The sequence below is a fragment of the Barbatula barbatula genome (genome assembly GCF_947034865.1).
Source record: "Barbatula barbatula genome assembly, chromosome: 23".
NCBI classification, from domain to species: domain Eukaryota; kingdom Metazoa; phylum Chordata; class Actinopteri; order Cypriniformes; family Nemacheilidae; genus Barbatula; species Barbatula barbatula.
In genome coordinates, this window is record NC_136786.1 from 2,600,328 (window position 1) to 2,615,314 (window position 14,987).

General features: G+C 42.2%; 1 protein-coding gene across 3 annotated transcripts; it reads right to left on the reverse strand.

Annotated features, from left to right (window-relative positions):
• Positions 1–11: 11 nt before the first annotated feature.
• On the reverse strand, positions 12–6,243 carry decr2 (2,4-dienoyl CoA reductase 2, peroxisomal). Of its 3 annotated transcripts, none has more exons than XM_079447646.1 (10): positions 5,860–6,243; positions 5,503–5,627; positions 5,293–5,361; positions 5,059–5,110; positions 4,840–4,975; positions 4,228–4,352; positions 1,606–1,699; positions 1,041–1,145; positions 770–958; positions 12–384 (listed from the first exon to the last, which is right to left on the reverse strand). In XM_079447646.1, the coding sequence occupies exons 2-10, from the start codon at positions 5,598–5,600 to the stop codon at positions 350–352; spliced, it is 903 nt and encodes a 300-aa protein (XP_079303772.1). In that variant the 5' UTR covers positions 5,601–5,627; positions 5,860–6,243; the 3' UTR covers positions 12–349. The 3 variants fall into 3 exon arrangements, with proteins under 3 accessions (XP_079303772.1, XP_079303774.1, XP_079303773.1); XM_079447648.1 differs by having other exon boundaries at positions 718–958; XM_079447647.1 differs by having other exon boundaries at positions 5,503–5,621; positions 5,860–6,019.
• Between the last annotated feature and the right edge of the window lie 8,744 nt (positions 6,244–14,987).

Consider the following 14,987-nt stretch of genomic DNA (forward strand, 5'->3'; position numbering starts at 1 on the left):
CTGGACAATGATAAAGCATAATAGGTTTATTTCAAAAACGGTTTAAAATACAGCGAGTCATTCTACAGAAAATGTTCTACTAACAATTTAAAAAAAATTGTTTTTCAAGCAAATAGAGGAAATGGTCACTAAAGCAAAGATAAAAATGCAAAAATTAGGCTCAGTTCAAGTTTATCTTGCGATATAAATGTATTTTTATAAATGTCACCATCTTAACATATAATGATCTATAAAGTTAAGCATCACTTGGAGAAATAAATTCTAAACTTAATCACAAGGTCCTCATGCTTTTTTGTGAAATGTACAGATGTTTGATCTGGTCAGCTACTACGCAGTTGTCGCAGGCGAGCTATTTATCCTTTCTTTTTTCTGTTGACCAAATACCTAAAACACATGGAAGAAATACGAAGATCTATTGAGATATTACTCAGATATCAATACGATAACAAAACTACTAGGGAAATTTATATCAGTAAATATTGTTAAAGATTTTTAAGAATCCCTTTCACGCCTCAGATCATCAGAATCATCTTGCCCTAAAAATATTGGCTGACAAAAATGGATTTCTTGCACAATTACAATGTTGTTGTGTTTTTTGCAGTGAAGTCGCTCAAGCCTCTTTTCAAGATTATGCATCAATTAAATTCAAATAAATGTATTTAATTTAGTCTTGTGTAACTTAGAAGTGCCTGTCTTATCATGTACACATGCACACACCTGCGTGTGGTGCTGTCTTTTCAAAGTTTTGCAGAGCGAGAGGAGTGTATACCCAGCAGTCGTTCCACTTCATTGGCCGATGTGAGCCACGCCCCTCCATCAGCGACTAGTATAGCACCAGTGACGTATGAAGCAGCACGGCTGGCCAGGAAAAGAACTGTGTGTGCCATCTCAGTCTTATTGCCGGCTCTTTGTAAAGGGATGCTGTGGAACACCCCCGCTGTCTCTGCATGAGAACCACCTAAAAGAAAGAGATGAAAATAATTGAATCATGTAAAGGAATGATGACACTGAAATTTGGCTATAAGCTTAATATGTCTCACCCAGTCTACGGTATCCTTCTGTGCCAGAGATGGGACCTGGTGCCACGGTGTTCACTCGCACACCACTGGGACCCCACTCAACTGCCAAGTGACGTGTCATGGCATCTGTATAACAATATTTTGCATACAGTGTCAATTAAAGATTATTTGGACATATATTAAGGATGCACCAAAATGTTTGCCACTAAAGGTTTTCACCCAAAAAAGCCTCAAAATGTTATTTTCCTAATTTAGGCTGAATAAAAAAAGTAAATTTCAGCCTAATAAAATAGACAAAACAACCTGAGCAGATCCAAGATGGTGGAAATGAAGAAAATTAATTCTTACCACATTTGTAGTCAGTTTGAGAGGAACTGTAAGATAACTTTCTCTACACATCAACTTTTTTTTAATTGTTTAAATATTCTATCTAACATTGACCCAGCCGAATTTGAGACAGTGTGTCCATGAATACTGGTTTTGGCTCACAATTTCCCATCTGGTGCAAACATTATTAAACATTGAAATAGTCATGTGACTTTGTAAAGCTGCCATGCATGAACATATTGCCAAAACAGACACTTAACATTGGCTGCTTTTGCTGACCCAGCATGCACTTGGAGGGCCTGACCTCTGTACCCCAGTGTGGCAGAAATGTTCACGATTGAGCCACCATGATCCTAAGAAGACAAAAATAAACACAAACTATAACCCAGCAACTGATTCACCTTGAGAAAGGCACTTTTAATATTGTAAGTTGGGACCCCCCAGAAAACTAGATCATCTCGAATCTTAAGGAGTTTTCATGTTTTACATCCATCCATCCATCCATTTTCTACCGCTTATCCGGGGCCGGGTCGCGGGGGCAGCAGTCTAAGCAGAGATGCCCAGACATCCCTCACCCTAGACACTTCCTCCAGCTCTTCCGGGGGGACACCGAGGCGTTCCCAGGCCAGCCGGGAGACATAGTCCCACTAGCGTGTCCTAGGTCTTCCCCGGGGTCTCCTCCAGGTCGGACGGGCCCGGAGCACCTTCCGGGGAAGGCGTCCAGTAGGCATCCGTAACAGATGCCCAAGCCACCTCAGCTGACCCCTCTCGATGTGGAGGAGCAGCGGCTCTACTCCGAGCTCCTCCCGGGTGACAGAGCTTCTCACCCTATCTCTAAGGGATCGCCCAGCCACCCTGCGGAGGAAGCTCATTTCAGCCGCCTGTATCCGGGATCTTGTCCTTTCAGTCATGACCCAAAGCTCATGACCATAGGTGAGAGTAGGAACGTAGATTGACCGGTAAATTGAGAGCTTCGCCTTGAGGCTCAGCTCTTTCTTCACCACGACGGACCGGTACATCGACCGCATTACTGCAGAAGCTGCACCGATCCATCTGTCAATCTCCCGTTCCATCCTTCCCTCACTCGTGAACAAGACCCCGAGATACTTAAACTCCTCCACTTGAGGAAGGAACTCTCCACCAACCTGAAGAGAGCAAGCCACCCTTTTCCGACTGAGGACCATGGCCTCGGATTTGGAGGTACTGATTTTCATTCCAGCCGCTTCACACTCTGCTGTAAACCGTCCCAGTGCATGCTGAAGGTCCTGGTTTGAAGGGGCCAACGCGACAACATCATCCGCAAATAGCAGAGACGAGATCGTGTCGTCCCCAAACCTGACACCCTCCGGCCCCTGGCTGCGCCTAGAAATTCTGTCCATAAAAATTACGAACAGAACCGGTGACAAAGGGCAGCCCTGCCGGAGTCCGACATGCACTGGGAACAAGTCCGACTTACTGCAGGGAATGCGAACCAAGCTCCTGCTTCGGCCGTACAGGGACCTGACAGCCCTTAGCAAAGGACCACAGACCCCATACTCCCGAAGCACCCTCCACAGGATGCCACAAGGGACACAGTCAAATGCCTTCTCCAAATCCACAAAACACATGTGGATTGGTTGAGCAAACTCCCATGAACCCTCCAGCACCCTGTAGAGGGTGTAGAGCTGGTCCAGCGTTCCACGGCCTGGACGAAAACCACACTGTTCCTCCTGAATCCGAGGTTCTACTATCGGCCGTATTCTCCTCTCCAGTACCCTGGCATAGACTTTCCCGGGAAGGCTGAGAAGTGTGATCCCCCTGTAGTTGGAACACACCCTCCGGTCCCCCTTCTTAAAAAGAGGGACCACCACCTCGGTCTGCCATCCCAGAGGCACTGTCCCCGACCGCCACGCGATGCTGCAGAGGCGTGTCAGCCAAGACAGCCCCACAACATCCAGAGACTTGAGGTACTCAGGGCGAATCTCATCCACCCCCGGTGCTTTGCCACTGAGGAGTTTCTTGACTACCTCAGTGACTTCGGCTTGGGTGATGGACGAGTCCACCTCTTAGCCCTCAGCTTCTGCTTCCTCAAAGGAGGACGTGACGGTGGGATTGAGGAGATTGAGGAGCATTGGTAGGGCACTGATGGTTTGCCAGAATCTCTTCGAGGCCAGTCGATAGTCCTTCTCCATGGCCTCACCAAACTCCTCCCAGGCCCGAGTTTTTGCCTCCACAACCACCCGGGCAGCAGTCCGCTTGGCCTGCCGGTACCTGTCAGCTGCCTCAGGAGTCCCACAAGCCAACCAGGCCCGATAAGACTCCTTCAGCTTGACGGTTTCCCTTACTTCCGGTGTCCACCACCGGGTTCGGGGATTCCCGCCTCGACAGGCACCGGAGACTTTACGGCCACAGCCCCGAGTGACCGCTTCGACAATGGAGGCGGAGAACATGGTCCACTCGGACTCAATGTCTCCAGCCTCCCTCGGGATCTGGTTGAAGCTCTGCCGGAGGTGGGAGTTAAAGATCTCTCTGACAGGAGACTCGGCCAGGCGTTCCCAGCAGACCCTTACAGTACGTTTGGGTCTGCCGAGTCTGTCCAGCTTCCTCTCCTGCCATCGGATCCAACTCACCACCAGGTGGTGATCAGTTGACAGCTCCGCCCCTCTCTTAACCCGAGTGTCCAAAACATATCATCGACCTGCGGCCTAGGGTGTCCTGGTGCCACGTGCACTGATGGACACCCTTATGCTTGAACATGGTGTTCGTTATAGACAAACTGTGACTAGCACAGAAGTCCGATAACTGAACACCGCTTTTACATCATTATTTGAAATGCTTTGGTAAGAAAATCGTTCATAAAAATAATTCACTGCTCTGAGATCATGGAAATTTGCATCCTTACCTTGAACCATTTGTCATATATCACTTTACTCGTATTGAAAGTTCCCATGGTGTCAATCTCCATCACTGTTTTAAAAGCGTTAAATGACAGTGACGTAGCAGGGCACAGGAAATTACCGGCTGCATCTGTAAAATAAAGGAAATGCATGCATATATTACTATGTGAGACGTCTTTACTTACACAGATAACTCTTGTAATATACTTCATGTATGGACATGATTTCTAAAGGTTTGGGCATTGGGTTGGACTGGCTGTACACCCTAATACAGTGTTTCTCAAAGTGTGGGGCGGGCCCCACTGGTGGGGAATAGAAACATGACAAGTGGGGCGGGACAAATGGGTTGATATTTTGACATTTTTGTGCCTATCTCTATTAATTACTTTATTATTGACCATACACTCAAAACAAAACAACGACATTTAAATGTAAGCCTTACATTTATCTGCACCAGCAGAGAAAACCAAGACAGACAGTGGACCTAAAGTTTATTACCCTTATGTTTTTGGCTATCGGGGACAGGTGGGACAGGTGGGGCTCGGACCCCTTCCCTACCTCCAAAGTGGGGAATGGCAGAAAAAGTTTGAGAAACTCTGCCCTAATATAAACCGTACTGTTAATAAGTATGTCAATGCGTCCAAACTCTTTCAGGGTTTCTTCCACAGCAGTAATAATTGACTCTGGTTGACGGACATCCATCGCTATAGGCAAACAGCGTCGGTTTGTGCCACTGGATAACTTCCTTGCTGCCTAAACCACAAACAAAAAAACGTTTGCTCCAAACAAACAAATAAATGACATCAAAGTTATAATATATTTCTATTAGAAGGGACCTCAGAGAGTTTCTCCAGGTTCCTACTTGCAATGACCGTGTCACAACCGTGTCTGCAAAAACAGTAAGACAATATTCAAATAAGAAAGCAGAGCGAGAGAGAAGAAAGGCTGAATTTGATGCCTCAGATCATAAAAGTGTAGGATTAAGTTCAAAGATAAGAGATTATACGCAATTGAGATAAACCTTGGAATGAACGCGGCAGACAAACATGATGCTAAATCAGACCACCTACCTCATCAGAACTTCTGCAATTCTGAAACCAATACCTGATCCACCGCCAGTAATAAACGCCACCTGACCACTGCAGACACATACAGTACATTGAGAGTGAATACATTTGTTCTGTACATCACATCTATCAGAATGTTATTGCATGCATTTACAGCTTTTCAACAGACATCCTTCTACAATGCAGAAAAGCAAAACAGATGTTTATTATCACCTGAGCAGATCGGGACTGTAGATGTGTGTGTATGTGCTCAAGACGTCATCACTCTGAACGTCCTCTGGCGACTTATTAACCAGCTGTTTCTCTGCCATGACTTAACTAATAACAGCGAACTGTTACTAGAAAACAACATCCAAATCCCGTGTAGACACACACAAGAAACAAACTGTCTGTCAGTACACTGACAAATTATAGTTTAACATCAACTTTTACGACAGTCTCCTACAACATCGACTGAAATTTGAAAGTTATCGTGATTCAGAACGTAATGTTCCTTTTGTTTTGTGTATTCATGTGTTACCGCTTAACAAAATTACACAAAGCGTGAAATGCGTGGATGAATTACTTTACCTAGCCTGTTAATCCGTTTACCCAGGCGAATAGTGAAGTTTATGCGAGGGCTGTTTTCAATCTGCACGCTGAACTTCGGTCAGCCGCCACATCAAAGACGACGGTACACTACTGGCCCTCACTCTGTTTTGTTATGCTTGCATATACTGCGCATTACGGTAAATACGTATTTTTGGATTTCTTCCTCTTCGTCCAGTTTTATGGCCGATCACTCCTTTGGAGTATTACCGCCACCTACTGTATATCTTGGGCGATGAATCGGTATTGTTCTGTTATTGTTACTTTATTTGGAGAAGTGATGCCCCCCTCACCCAAGAGGATCATAGCCCGTGTTTCAGATGGCGCTGTGTCTCCAGCTCCTTCATCTTTCAAACTAGGCTCCCCCACCTCCAGGATGAAAAGAAGCATCCCATTCTCCAAGCACTATATTCTATCCTCTAATCCTGTACTTTTAAAAAGTTTAACAGAGCCCTATATATCCGAAAATCACTCAATCCCTTACCTAGAATGGCCATACCACATGTCTATCTTTAACATGACTAAGAAGACTATTTCGCGCTTCTTCATACCTGTTACATTTAAACAATACATGTTCCACTGTTTCTAACACATTTACACATACAACTTTCATGCTTCCCTACTCTTGCAAGTGTAGAATTTAAACCTGCTGTATGACCTAATCTAAGCCTGGAAATCATTCATTCTTCCTTTCTACATCTCCCGTAACATTGTCTTTTTCCTCCTTTTTTAATAAAACCATCTCCCTTTACTATTATTATCCCTTTCCTGCCATGTACCTATTAACTCCCTTTTAATTACTGTTTTAGCTTCCCTTCTCCCTAAATGTACCTTGACAGCCACCAACTCTTTCTGTAATGCCTTTTCTTTGCTTACTTATCAGCAGTTTCATTCCCTGCAATCCCCATATGTGCTGGAATCCAACAAAAGTGCACTGTAATACCCTCTGATTTTTGGATTTCAAAATAAAAGCAATCTATGGCGAACGCTGTAGCTGTGTCTCGTCTCATAAGTTTGCGTTCATGTGTCCTCCCGATGTATCATCCTCTAAAGGATGCAGTATATGGAGAATCCTCAATTTAGAATTAAATGAGACGTCCTTCGTAGGACATACTGACAGAAAAGGAAACAGGAAGTAAGAGTTAAACAAATGTAAAAAAAATTGCCTTATTTACTAAACGCTTTTTACTAGATCTGCCCGCCAAGATTGAAAAAACGTGATACAAATTTGTAAAACTTAATTGAATGTGCAGCTGTTGCCTTTATTCAAATAACAGACGTTGGCCAACTCAAAGAATTGTGGGTTATCTCTAGCAATGAAGGATATACCTCACGTGTCCTCCGATTTTTCTTGAAAGTAGGTTGCATTAGAAGGGTGCATACGGAGTGTCCTAGCAGGGATGGATTACTGACCGTGTCAATGGCCCTTTAGCCCGAGGGGGCCCTGGGCTTCAAGGTTACACCATCCGGTTTGGTACAGAGAACCCAACAATATAATATATGGGTCCCATAGCCTATACAAGGCCTCTCTGGATACCCTTTAAAAAACGAAATGATCATCAATTCATGACAACATATGTTTTTATGTTACTTTAACTTATTAAATTAAATTGAATTTACTTAATAAAATTACACCACATTCAAATTGTATTTTCTGATTCTTTTGCTTGATGATTTGATGTTTACAGACATGTGTCACAGGGGCATTTTGTGGTGAATTTTTAAATAGAGAAATATTTTTTAAATTATGTGATGCATTAAAATATGTGTATACTTGACAGTTTATTGTCAAGTGTGTTTCATACGTTGATTTTGCGCGTGAGCTAATATCAGACTTCTATATACCCTGTACAGACTATCTTTAGTGTAGCGCAGGCATTTAACGCAGAGCATCTTAACTTTCACTAAGGTAAAGATCAGAAAAACTGTGGGAGTGGGGGCCCTTGGAGGTAACTGGCCCCGGGACCTTTTGAAGTCATAATCCGTCCCTATGTCCTACCTGCTTTTATGAAACAGGACAGCCTCGATGACGTAGCAGGCTTCAAACGAGACACAGCTCCATATACTATTCCTTCTATAAGTTCAAATAAATATTTAAAGCACAGCCACAGGCCTATCCACTTTTGAGTGAGAGTATCCTACCTCAGTGTGTCACTCCAAACATAGCAGGACTATATATCATACAGCCCTCCAAAATGGCCTACATGTTCAACTATTTCTATAACTAAGATAAATATTCACAGAAAACTAACCAATGCACAGACTCATTTAACTTTTTAATGGGAGTATGAGTATCCCACCTCAGTGTATCACTTATACAATATTAGGACTGTATATCGTGGAATTTTTTAAATACAGGCCTTCAAAATGGCCTTTATCTACTATTATTTCTATAAGTTAAGATAAATATTAAAAGAAAACTATCCGATTGCACAGACTCACTCCACTTTTGAATGAGAGTACCTCAAACAATACCAGGACTGTGTGTTGTGGATTTTCTGAAAGTAGGCCTACCGGCCTCCAAAATGGACTACATGTACTATTATTAATATGACTCCAGGTAAATATTAAAATAAAACTATCCGATTGTACAGACTCATTCCACTTGAGTATCCCACCTAATTGTGTCACTCCAACAATATCAGGACTGTATATTGTGGATTTTCGGAAGCACTGGCATCCAATGGCCTACATGTACTATTATTTCTATAATTCTTACAAATGTTCACAGAAAATGAACCCTTTGCAGTGAGTATCCCACCTTAGTGAACTCAAACATTATTAGGATGTTTTTAAATACAGGCCTTCAAAATGGCCTACATGTACTCTTATTTTTTATAATTCATATTATTTTTCGCAGAAAATATGAGTAAATATGAGTATAAAACGCATGATACAGCGGTCAGGAATGGTTTAAAAAAGCGCAGCGCAAACAGTAAGGGTCTCGTAGGTGGCACTATTTTGATAACAGAAATTGCCATATGCCAATTTATTATTGTAAACAAAAGTTTACGACATTTGTCCCTTCTGATTGGTCGACTGCTGTGGAACTGACATTGATGAGCTGCACTTTGTGTAAAAGTCTAGATTATTTCAACTTGACGCAGCGTATTAAAACCATCCCAGCTAGCCAAAATACGTGACTGCTACATAACGTCAACGTAATCTTATGACCAAATTTACGTTGTGGCTACGTTCGTGATTTCCTCAGAGAAAACTCTTAACTTAAAACGTTAATCCAAATCCTCACTAGACTGAATTCAAGATAGTGGTTTGGTGCCCTGGGCACGTGCCCAGTAGGCCCATGCGTTAATCCGTCCCTGAGTTGTTGGTGTAATTGCTATTCCTTAGTGTAAACCCAGCCGGTTTTGTAGTTTATTTTGAAATACGCACGTACTTTTAGTTTGACATGCCGAATAACCGGAAGTAGCGTCTGTTAGCACCAGTAAACTCCGTAACCTAAGCCCAAAGACCAAGCGCACATGTAGCGGTAATGTTACCTGCTAGTTTAATCTTTTATTCTTTAAACTCCATGCTTCGTGGTGATTGTAACAACTGTGTTTAAGTTGAAGAACATATTTTTTGACACTGAAGATTGCTTCTGGAAAATGACTCTGCCGTTGGTTGAGAAGCAGGCTAAAGTGGTTAGTATTAATCTGTATTCTTTATTGTTACTTATGTAATGTTTGCAATATTTGATGTTGTTTTTTTTGTTTACCTGAACTTTTAGTTCTACGGTGTTAATGTGAATAAACATCTGTTTATGAACCGGAGTCTCGCATTCAATCGATGGGCGGCATAGTAGAACACTACTGCATCGGTGAAGACTCCGAGCGGACGAAGACAGGCTAGCTGCAGGCTGTGTGCTGTAGGGGAGAGGCCACCTTGTGAATTGTTCGTGTGCATCCAAAGGGGCAAGTGGACAAGGCTACACAAGCAAGCACATCGAAAAGAGTGTTTTGAAAGTAGCGCAAGTACTGCCATTATAGCACATGGACGAATCATTTGTGTTTCCCCCCCCCCCTTAAAGCAGCATTGGACATTATTTTGTCCTGCAGTTGAGTTGATTATCTAGTAAGAGTCAAAGAAACTAAGTAGATAAGTAAATTAACCATTCTCCCAGTTGAAACTAAGATGTTCTAAGTTAAAATCAAATCATTGTTCTTACAAGTAAGTTTTCATATTTAGACTGTGACGAGTTATTATTATTCATTTATTTTCTCACTTTGTTAATTGTCTTTTATTGCTCATTTATTGAAGTGTGTTTTTATAATACTGTTTTGTTTGATGTGCAATATTCCAAGGTTAATCTAAGGTAATCAAAGAGCATTTTTATTAACATTTTATTTCATATTTGCGCACATTATAGAACAGATCACAGTTTATTCAAATATCAACACATTTAAACTCTGCATTTAATATGTCACACTCAAAGGAAAACACCTTTCTTCCATCTGAAGAGGTCACTCATGAAGACTTTCAAGAAGATGGTGACGCAGAACAGACTACCCTATTGTAACAAAGCTGAAACACCAAAATGAAAACAAATATAGTCTCCACCCATTTCCGTTCTTCAGATTGGAAAAGGAAATGAGGTAAGCACATAAAAGGAGAAATGCAAACTGAAACGGAAGGAGGAAGTTAATTTTCGTGGGGTGTTTCGAGGTTGTGCTGGAGTGCGGGAGAGGTGAAATCCACGAAAAGCCTATATCCATGTGCGATCAAAAGCCAACACGTCTGCGTTAAATGGGAGACCGGAAAAGGAATCTGACGGTGAACGTGCTTCCCTTTACCGCTGAGTGAATGCTCTGCCTTTGCTGGAGTGGATGCGGGAGTGTAGTAGGAAACACACACTCCAAAAAGAAAAAATCACGAGGTTTCCAGCGCTGAGCGTTTTCAACCCGCGGGGTTGATGACCATCTGAATAGTCTCACCCTTTGCTGACAGTGGCGGCTTCCGTGCATACAAACAGGCTGGACTTTTCCCACACATAACCACACCATTGGCCTCAGCATTTTCCACACTTTTCTATTCACTTAGAAAACTACGACGTGAGTAGTGTACCTCAAATTTCTTTGTCAGTTATTGTATTTAATTTGTTTAATTTCAGTTGTTTCGCCATTGTTTTGTTTTGCTGAACATTTGTGACGGGGGGTTTTCCCTAGGAAAATTTGGAATCTGTGACTCTTGAAATAAAAATTAATGTGAGCTCAGTGTTTATATATTATGGTTGTGATTCTCAGTTTATAAATGAGTGGATTGTGTTTAATATATATTGGTTTTGGTTTGCTCTCTCTGTTTGGAAATACAACAAATTCTATGTTTTGGTGATTCTTTGTATGAATTTGTTATGTAACGAGTGGCAATACGGCTTTCTGGGAATATTTGGTTAACTATTGACAGGATTGATTGCCTGTCTGGCGCCCGAAATTATTTGACCTTCATCTAAATTAGTATTAGTAAATTCTTATTTTTTTTATCGGGCTGTCACCATTACACTATCACAGCAAGTTGGTGCTGATGAGCAAGTTGAAGACACAGCGCAGGGCACACAATCTCAGGTTGGTACAGATGACACATAAATGCCTCCTGTAATTAGGAAATCTGGACGCATACAAAAGCTCACTGAAAAGGGAAAAGCTCTGTTAGATGACAAATTGAAGGATCTAAATGTGATTTTTGTAAAGATGTACAGAAGATGGAAGTATCATATCAATGGCTTAAAACGGTCCATTAAGAATAATGATGCTAATGATCTGATTGATGAGATTCTAAATTCAATCAATACCACCCAAGTTTACATGGACATCATTTACCTCAAAATAAGAGCCATTTCAAGTCCTGAACCTGACATTCGGAGAATGAATGATGCCAGGCATTTACTAGGATTGCAAATTCAAATGTTCAACATTTCCGCAGTGGTGATGATTCAGAAATCATATCTTGGCCTGATGCTAAATCAGTGTTTGACAGCAAAGTGTCTAGTGTTTCCTCAGCTCAAACCACTAAGTCAAAGGCTTCTCCCAAAGTATCCAGACACTCTTCCATCCTGTTCCTTAATGCAAAACAAGCGGCAGCTGAAGTTGTGGCTACGCAAGAGGTGATAAAGATAACAAATGCACAACATCAACAGAAGGAAGAAATTGAAAGACTTGAGGTGGAAGATCAAATCTTGAAGGCTGAAAGAGAAGCTAAAAAAAAGGAAATTGAAGCAGAGTGTGCTAAAAAACGAGCTCAGTTCATAGCAGAAAGTGCTGATAGAAAATTGAAGCTGGAGGAGAAAAAAAGAGAAGTAGAAAGGCTAGAAGAACTTAAAGGGCATGTTGCAGCTCAAGCAAGACTGCAGGTTTATTCAGAATCTGTCGATCCACCACTTGCACTTAACCCTTTAATGGATCCATTTTTCCCCTCCTATCAAGCACCAGTCTCCCAAGCTCTTCTTGTGCAACAAGCCAAGCCCAGTCAAGTACATCACCCACAGGATGACACAGCCACTAAAAACCCTCTCCCATATTCCTCCATGTACACTTCATGTTCTGTTCAACAGCCAGCCACATTTTCTCAAGCCCCTACCACTCAAGCTCCTGCCACTCAAGCCTTTTTAACCTCTCGTGAAGCTTCCAATGAGCTTGTGAGAACTCTTGTTGAAGCAATCACAGCTAATCGAGTTCCAATCCCAGAACCTGAAGTTTTCAAAGGAGATCCTCTCAAGTACAATGATTGGAAGCTTTCCTTCTTTACTCTGATTGATTGCAAGAACCTGCTAGCTCAAGAAAAGCTTTTCTTTCTACGCAAGTGCGTTGGTGGCTCAGCCAAGAGAGCTATTGAAGGCCATTTCCTTGTAGGAACAGAAACAGTTTATCGTAGTTGCCAAGTCATACCGTGACAAGATACATACATGGCATGAAATTGCCCCCAAGGACAGCGAAAATCTTCGTGAGTTTGTTGATTTCCTGAGCAGTGTGGAATCAGCTTGCCATATGTTCAAGGTCTACAAACTCTCAACGACTGTGTGGAAAACCAAAGGATTACTGTCAAGCTCCCGGATTGGTTGAGCTCACGTTGGAATAGAGAAGCCACAATCTATCAAGATGGACACAAAATGTTCCCTGACTTTAGACATTTCGTAAGATTTCTCAATATGGAGGCTCGTATTGCATGCAACCCCATCACTTCATTATATGCAGTGAAGTCAACTGACGAAGAAAGATCAAAACCAACAGAACGAGAACAGTCTAAGTATCAACGAAATCAAAACTTTAGTGCTAAGACTTTCACCATTAATACAAGTGAGAAGACAAGCCTTTGCAAGAAGAAAGGCCATACTCTCCATAGGTGTTTCAAGATTAGGGAAAAAACAGTTGAAGAAAGAGTTAAGTTTGTACAACTGGAGATTGTGTTTTGGCTGCCTTAGGATAGGCCATAACTCCAAAGCTTGTACATCCAGGAGTGTGTGTGACTTATGTGGAAAACGCCACCCTACTTGCCTACATCAAGATCGTGGTAAGAAAGACCAAGAACAAGGAGTAAGAATAAAACAAGAAAGGCCAAATGAAAACAAAGGAGACAAGAAACAACAGTCTGAATCAATTGAAATACAGCAAGCTACCTCTAACCGAGTTGTTCAAGAGAAGAGCAGCACTCACACTTCATCTATTGTTTCAGTCTATGTCTCCACAACAATGGAGCCAAACAAGGAAGTTTTAGTGCATGCTTTACTTGATAGTCAGAGTGACACAACCTTCATCCTGAAGGGTGCAGCTGTAACACTGGGTGCCAAGAAAGTGTCAGTAACACTTAAAGTGTCCACGATAACATCAAAAACAAAAGTTGTTAATAGCCAAAGGGTGCAAGGACTACAGGTAAGAGGCATCCACTCTGACACTAAAATCAAACTCCCAACAACCTATACCAGAGATTACATACCAGCAAACATTTACATTTACATTTATTCATTTGGCAGACGCTTTTATCCAAAGCGACTTACAAGTAGTTTTTTTTATACAGTTGCACATTACTGCAGAGCAATCAGGGGTAAGGTGCCTTGCTCAAGGGCCCTTCAGTCATGACCTGCTTGTACTGAGATTAGAACCTGCAACCTTCTGATCACAAGCCCAACTCTCTAACCACTAGGCCACAGCTGACCTGAGTGTCTCCTGAGCTCGATTGTGAAGTGGGATTGTTAATCGGCTATAACTGTCCAGAAGCCTTACTTCCCAGAGATATCATCTCGGGCAATGAAAACCAGCCATATGCACAAAAGTCTGTGTTAGGTTGGAGCATTATCGGCTACACCAGCACTGAAGCTGATTATGATCATGAGGATGAAATCAGTGTGAGCCACTGTATCATCATAAAGAGAGTTCAGCCAGCTATCAAGCCCTTTATTGAGCTCAAGTCTGAGGTCCATTTTGTTTATAGAACTCAAGTCAAGGAAATGATCAATCCAGCAGATATACTCAAGGTCATTGAGGCAGATTTTACTGAGAAGTTCAGTGAAGAAGTTCTAGTATCACAAGAAGATATTAAGTTCTTGGTGAAGCTGAAAGAAGGAATCAAGCAAAAGCCAAATGGACATTACGAAATCCCATTGCCATTCAAGGAAGAGAGACCAAGCCTGCCAAACAACAAAGTGTGTGCAGAACATGGACTCCGATATCTGGAAAAACGTCTTAAGAAAGATAATCAATATCACAAGGATTATGTGGCTTTTATGGAGGACATCATAGCAAGAGGTGATGCTGAAAGGGTCCAGAGTCAGAGGTAACCAATCAGACCACGTGGTATATCCCTCACCATGGGGTTTACCATCCCCAAAAGCCAGGAAAGATTTGCGTGGTATTCGATTGCTCCGCTAAGTTTCAGAATACATCATTAAATGAGCATCTACTCACCGGGCCAGACCTTACAAATACCCTTGTAGGGGTCTTGTGTCGCTTTCGCAAAGTACAAGTGGCCATCATGTGTGATGTAGAGCGGATGTTCCATCAATTTCATGTTGCACCAAGGGACCAAGACTATCTCAGGTTTCTGTGGTGGGAAAGAGGCAATATGGAAGCTCCACCGTCAATTTTCCGCATGAGGGTTCACTTGTTCGGTGCTGCACCGTC

Excerpts from the sequence above, each read along its gene's own strand:
- decr2 (XM_079447646.1), bottom strand. The coding sequence starts at position 5,600 with ATGGCAGAGAAACAGCTGGTTAATAAGTCGCCAGAGGACGTTCAGAGT. Across the intron at positions 5,362-5,502 it reads TACAGTCCCGATCTGCTCAG|TGGTCAGGTGGCGTTTATTA; the intron begins GTGATAATAAAC and ends ATGTGTCTGCAG. Across the intron at positions 385-769 it reads TGAAGTGGAACGACTGCTGG|GTATTTGGTCAACAGAAAAA; the intron begins GTATACACTCCT and ends CATGTGTTTTAG.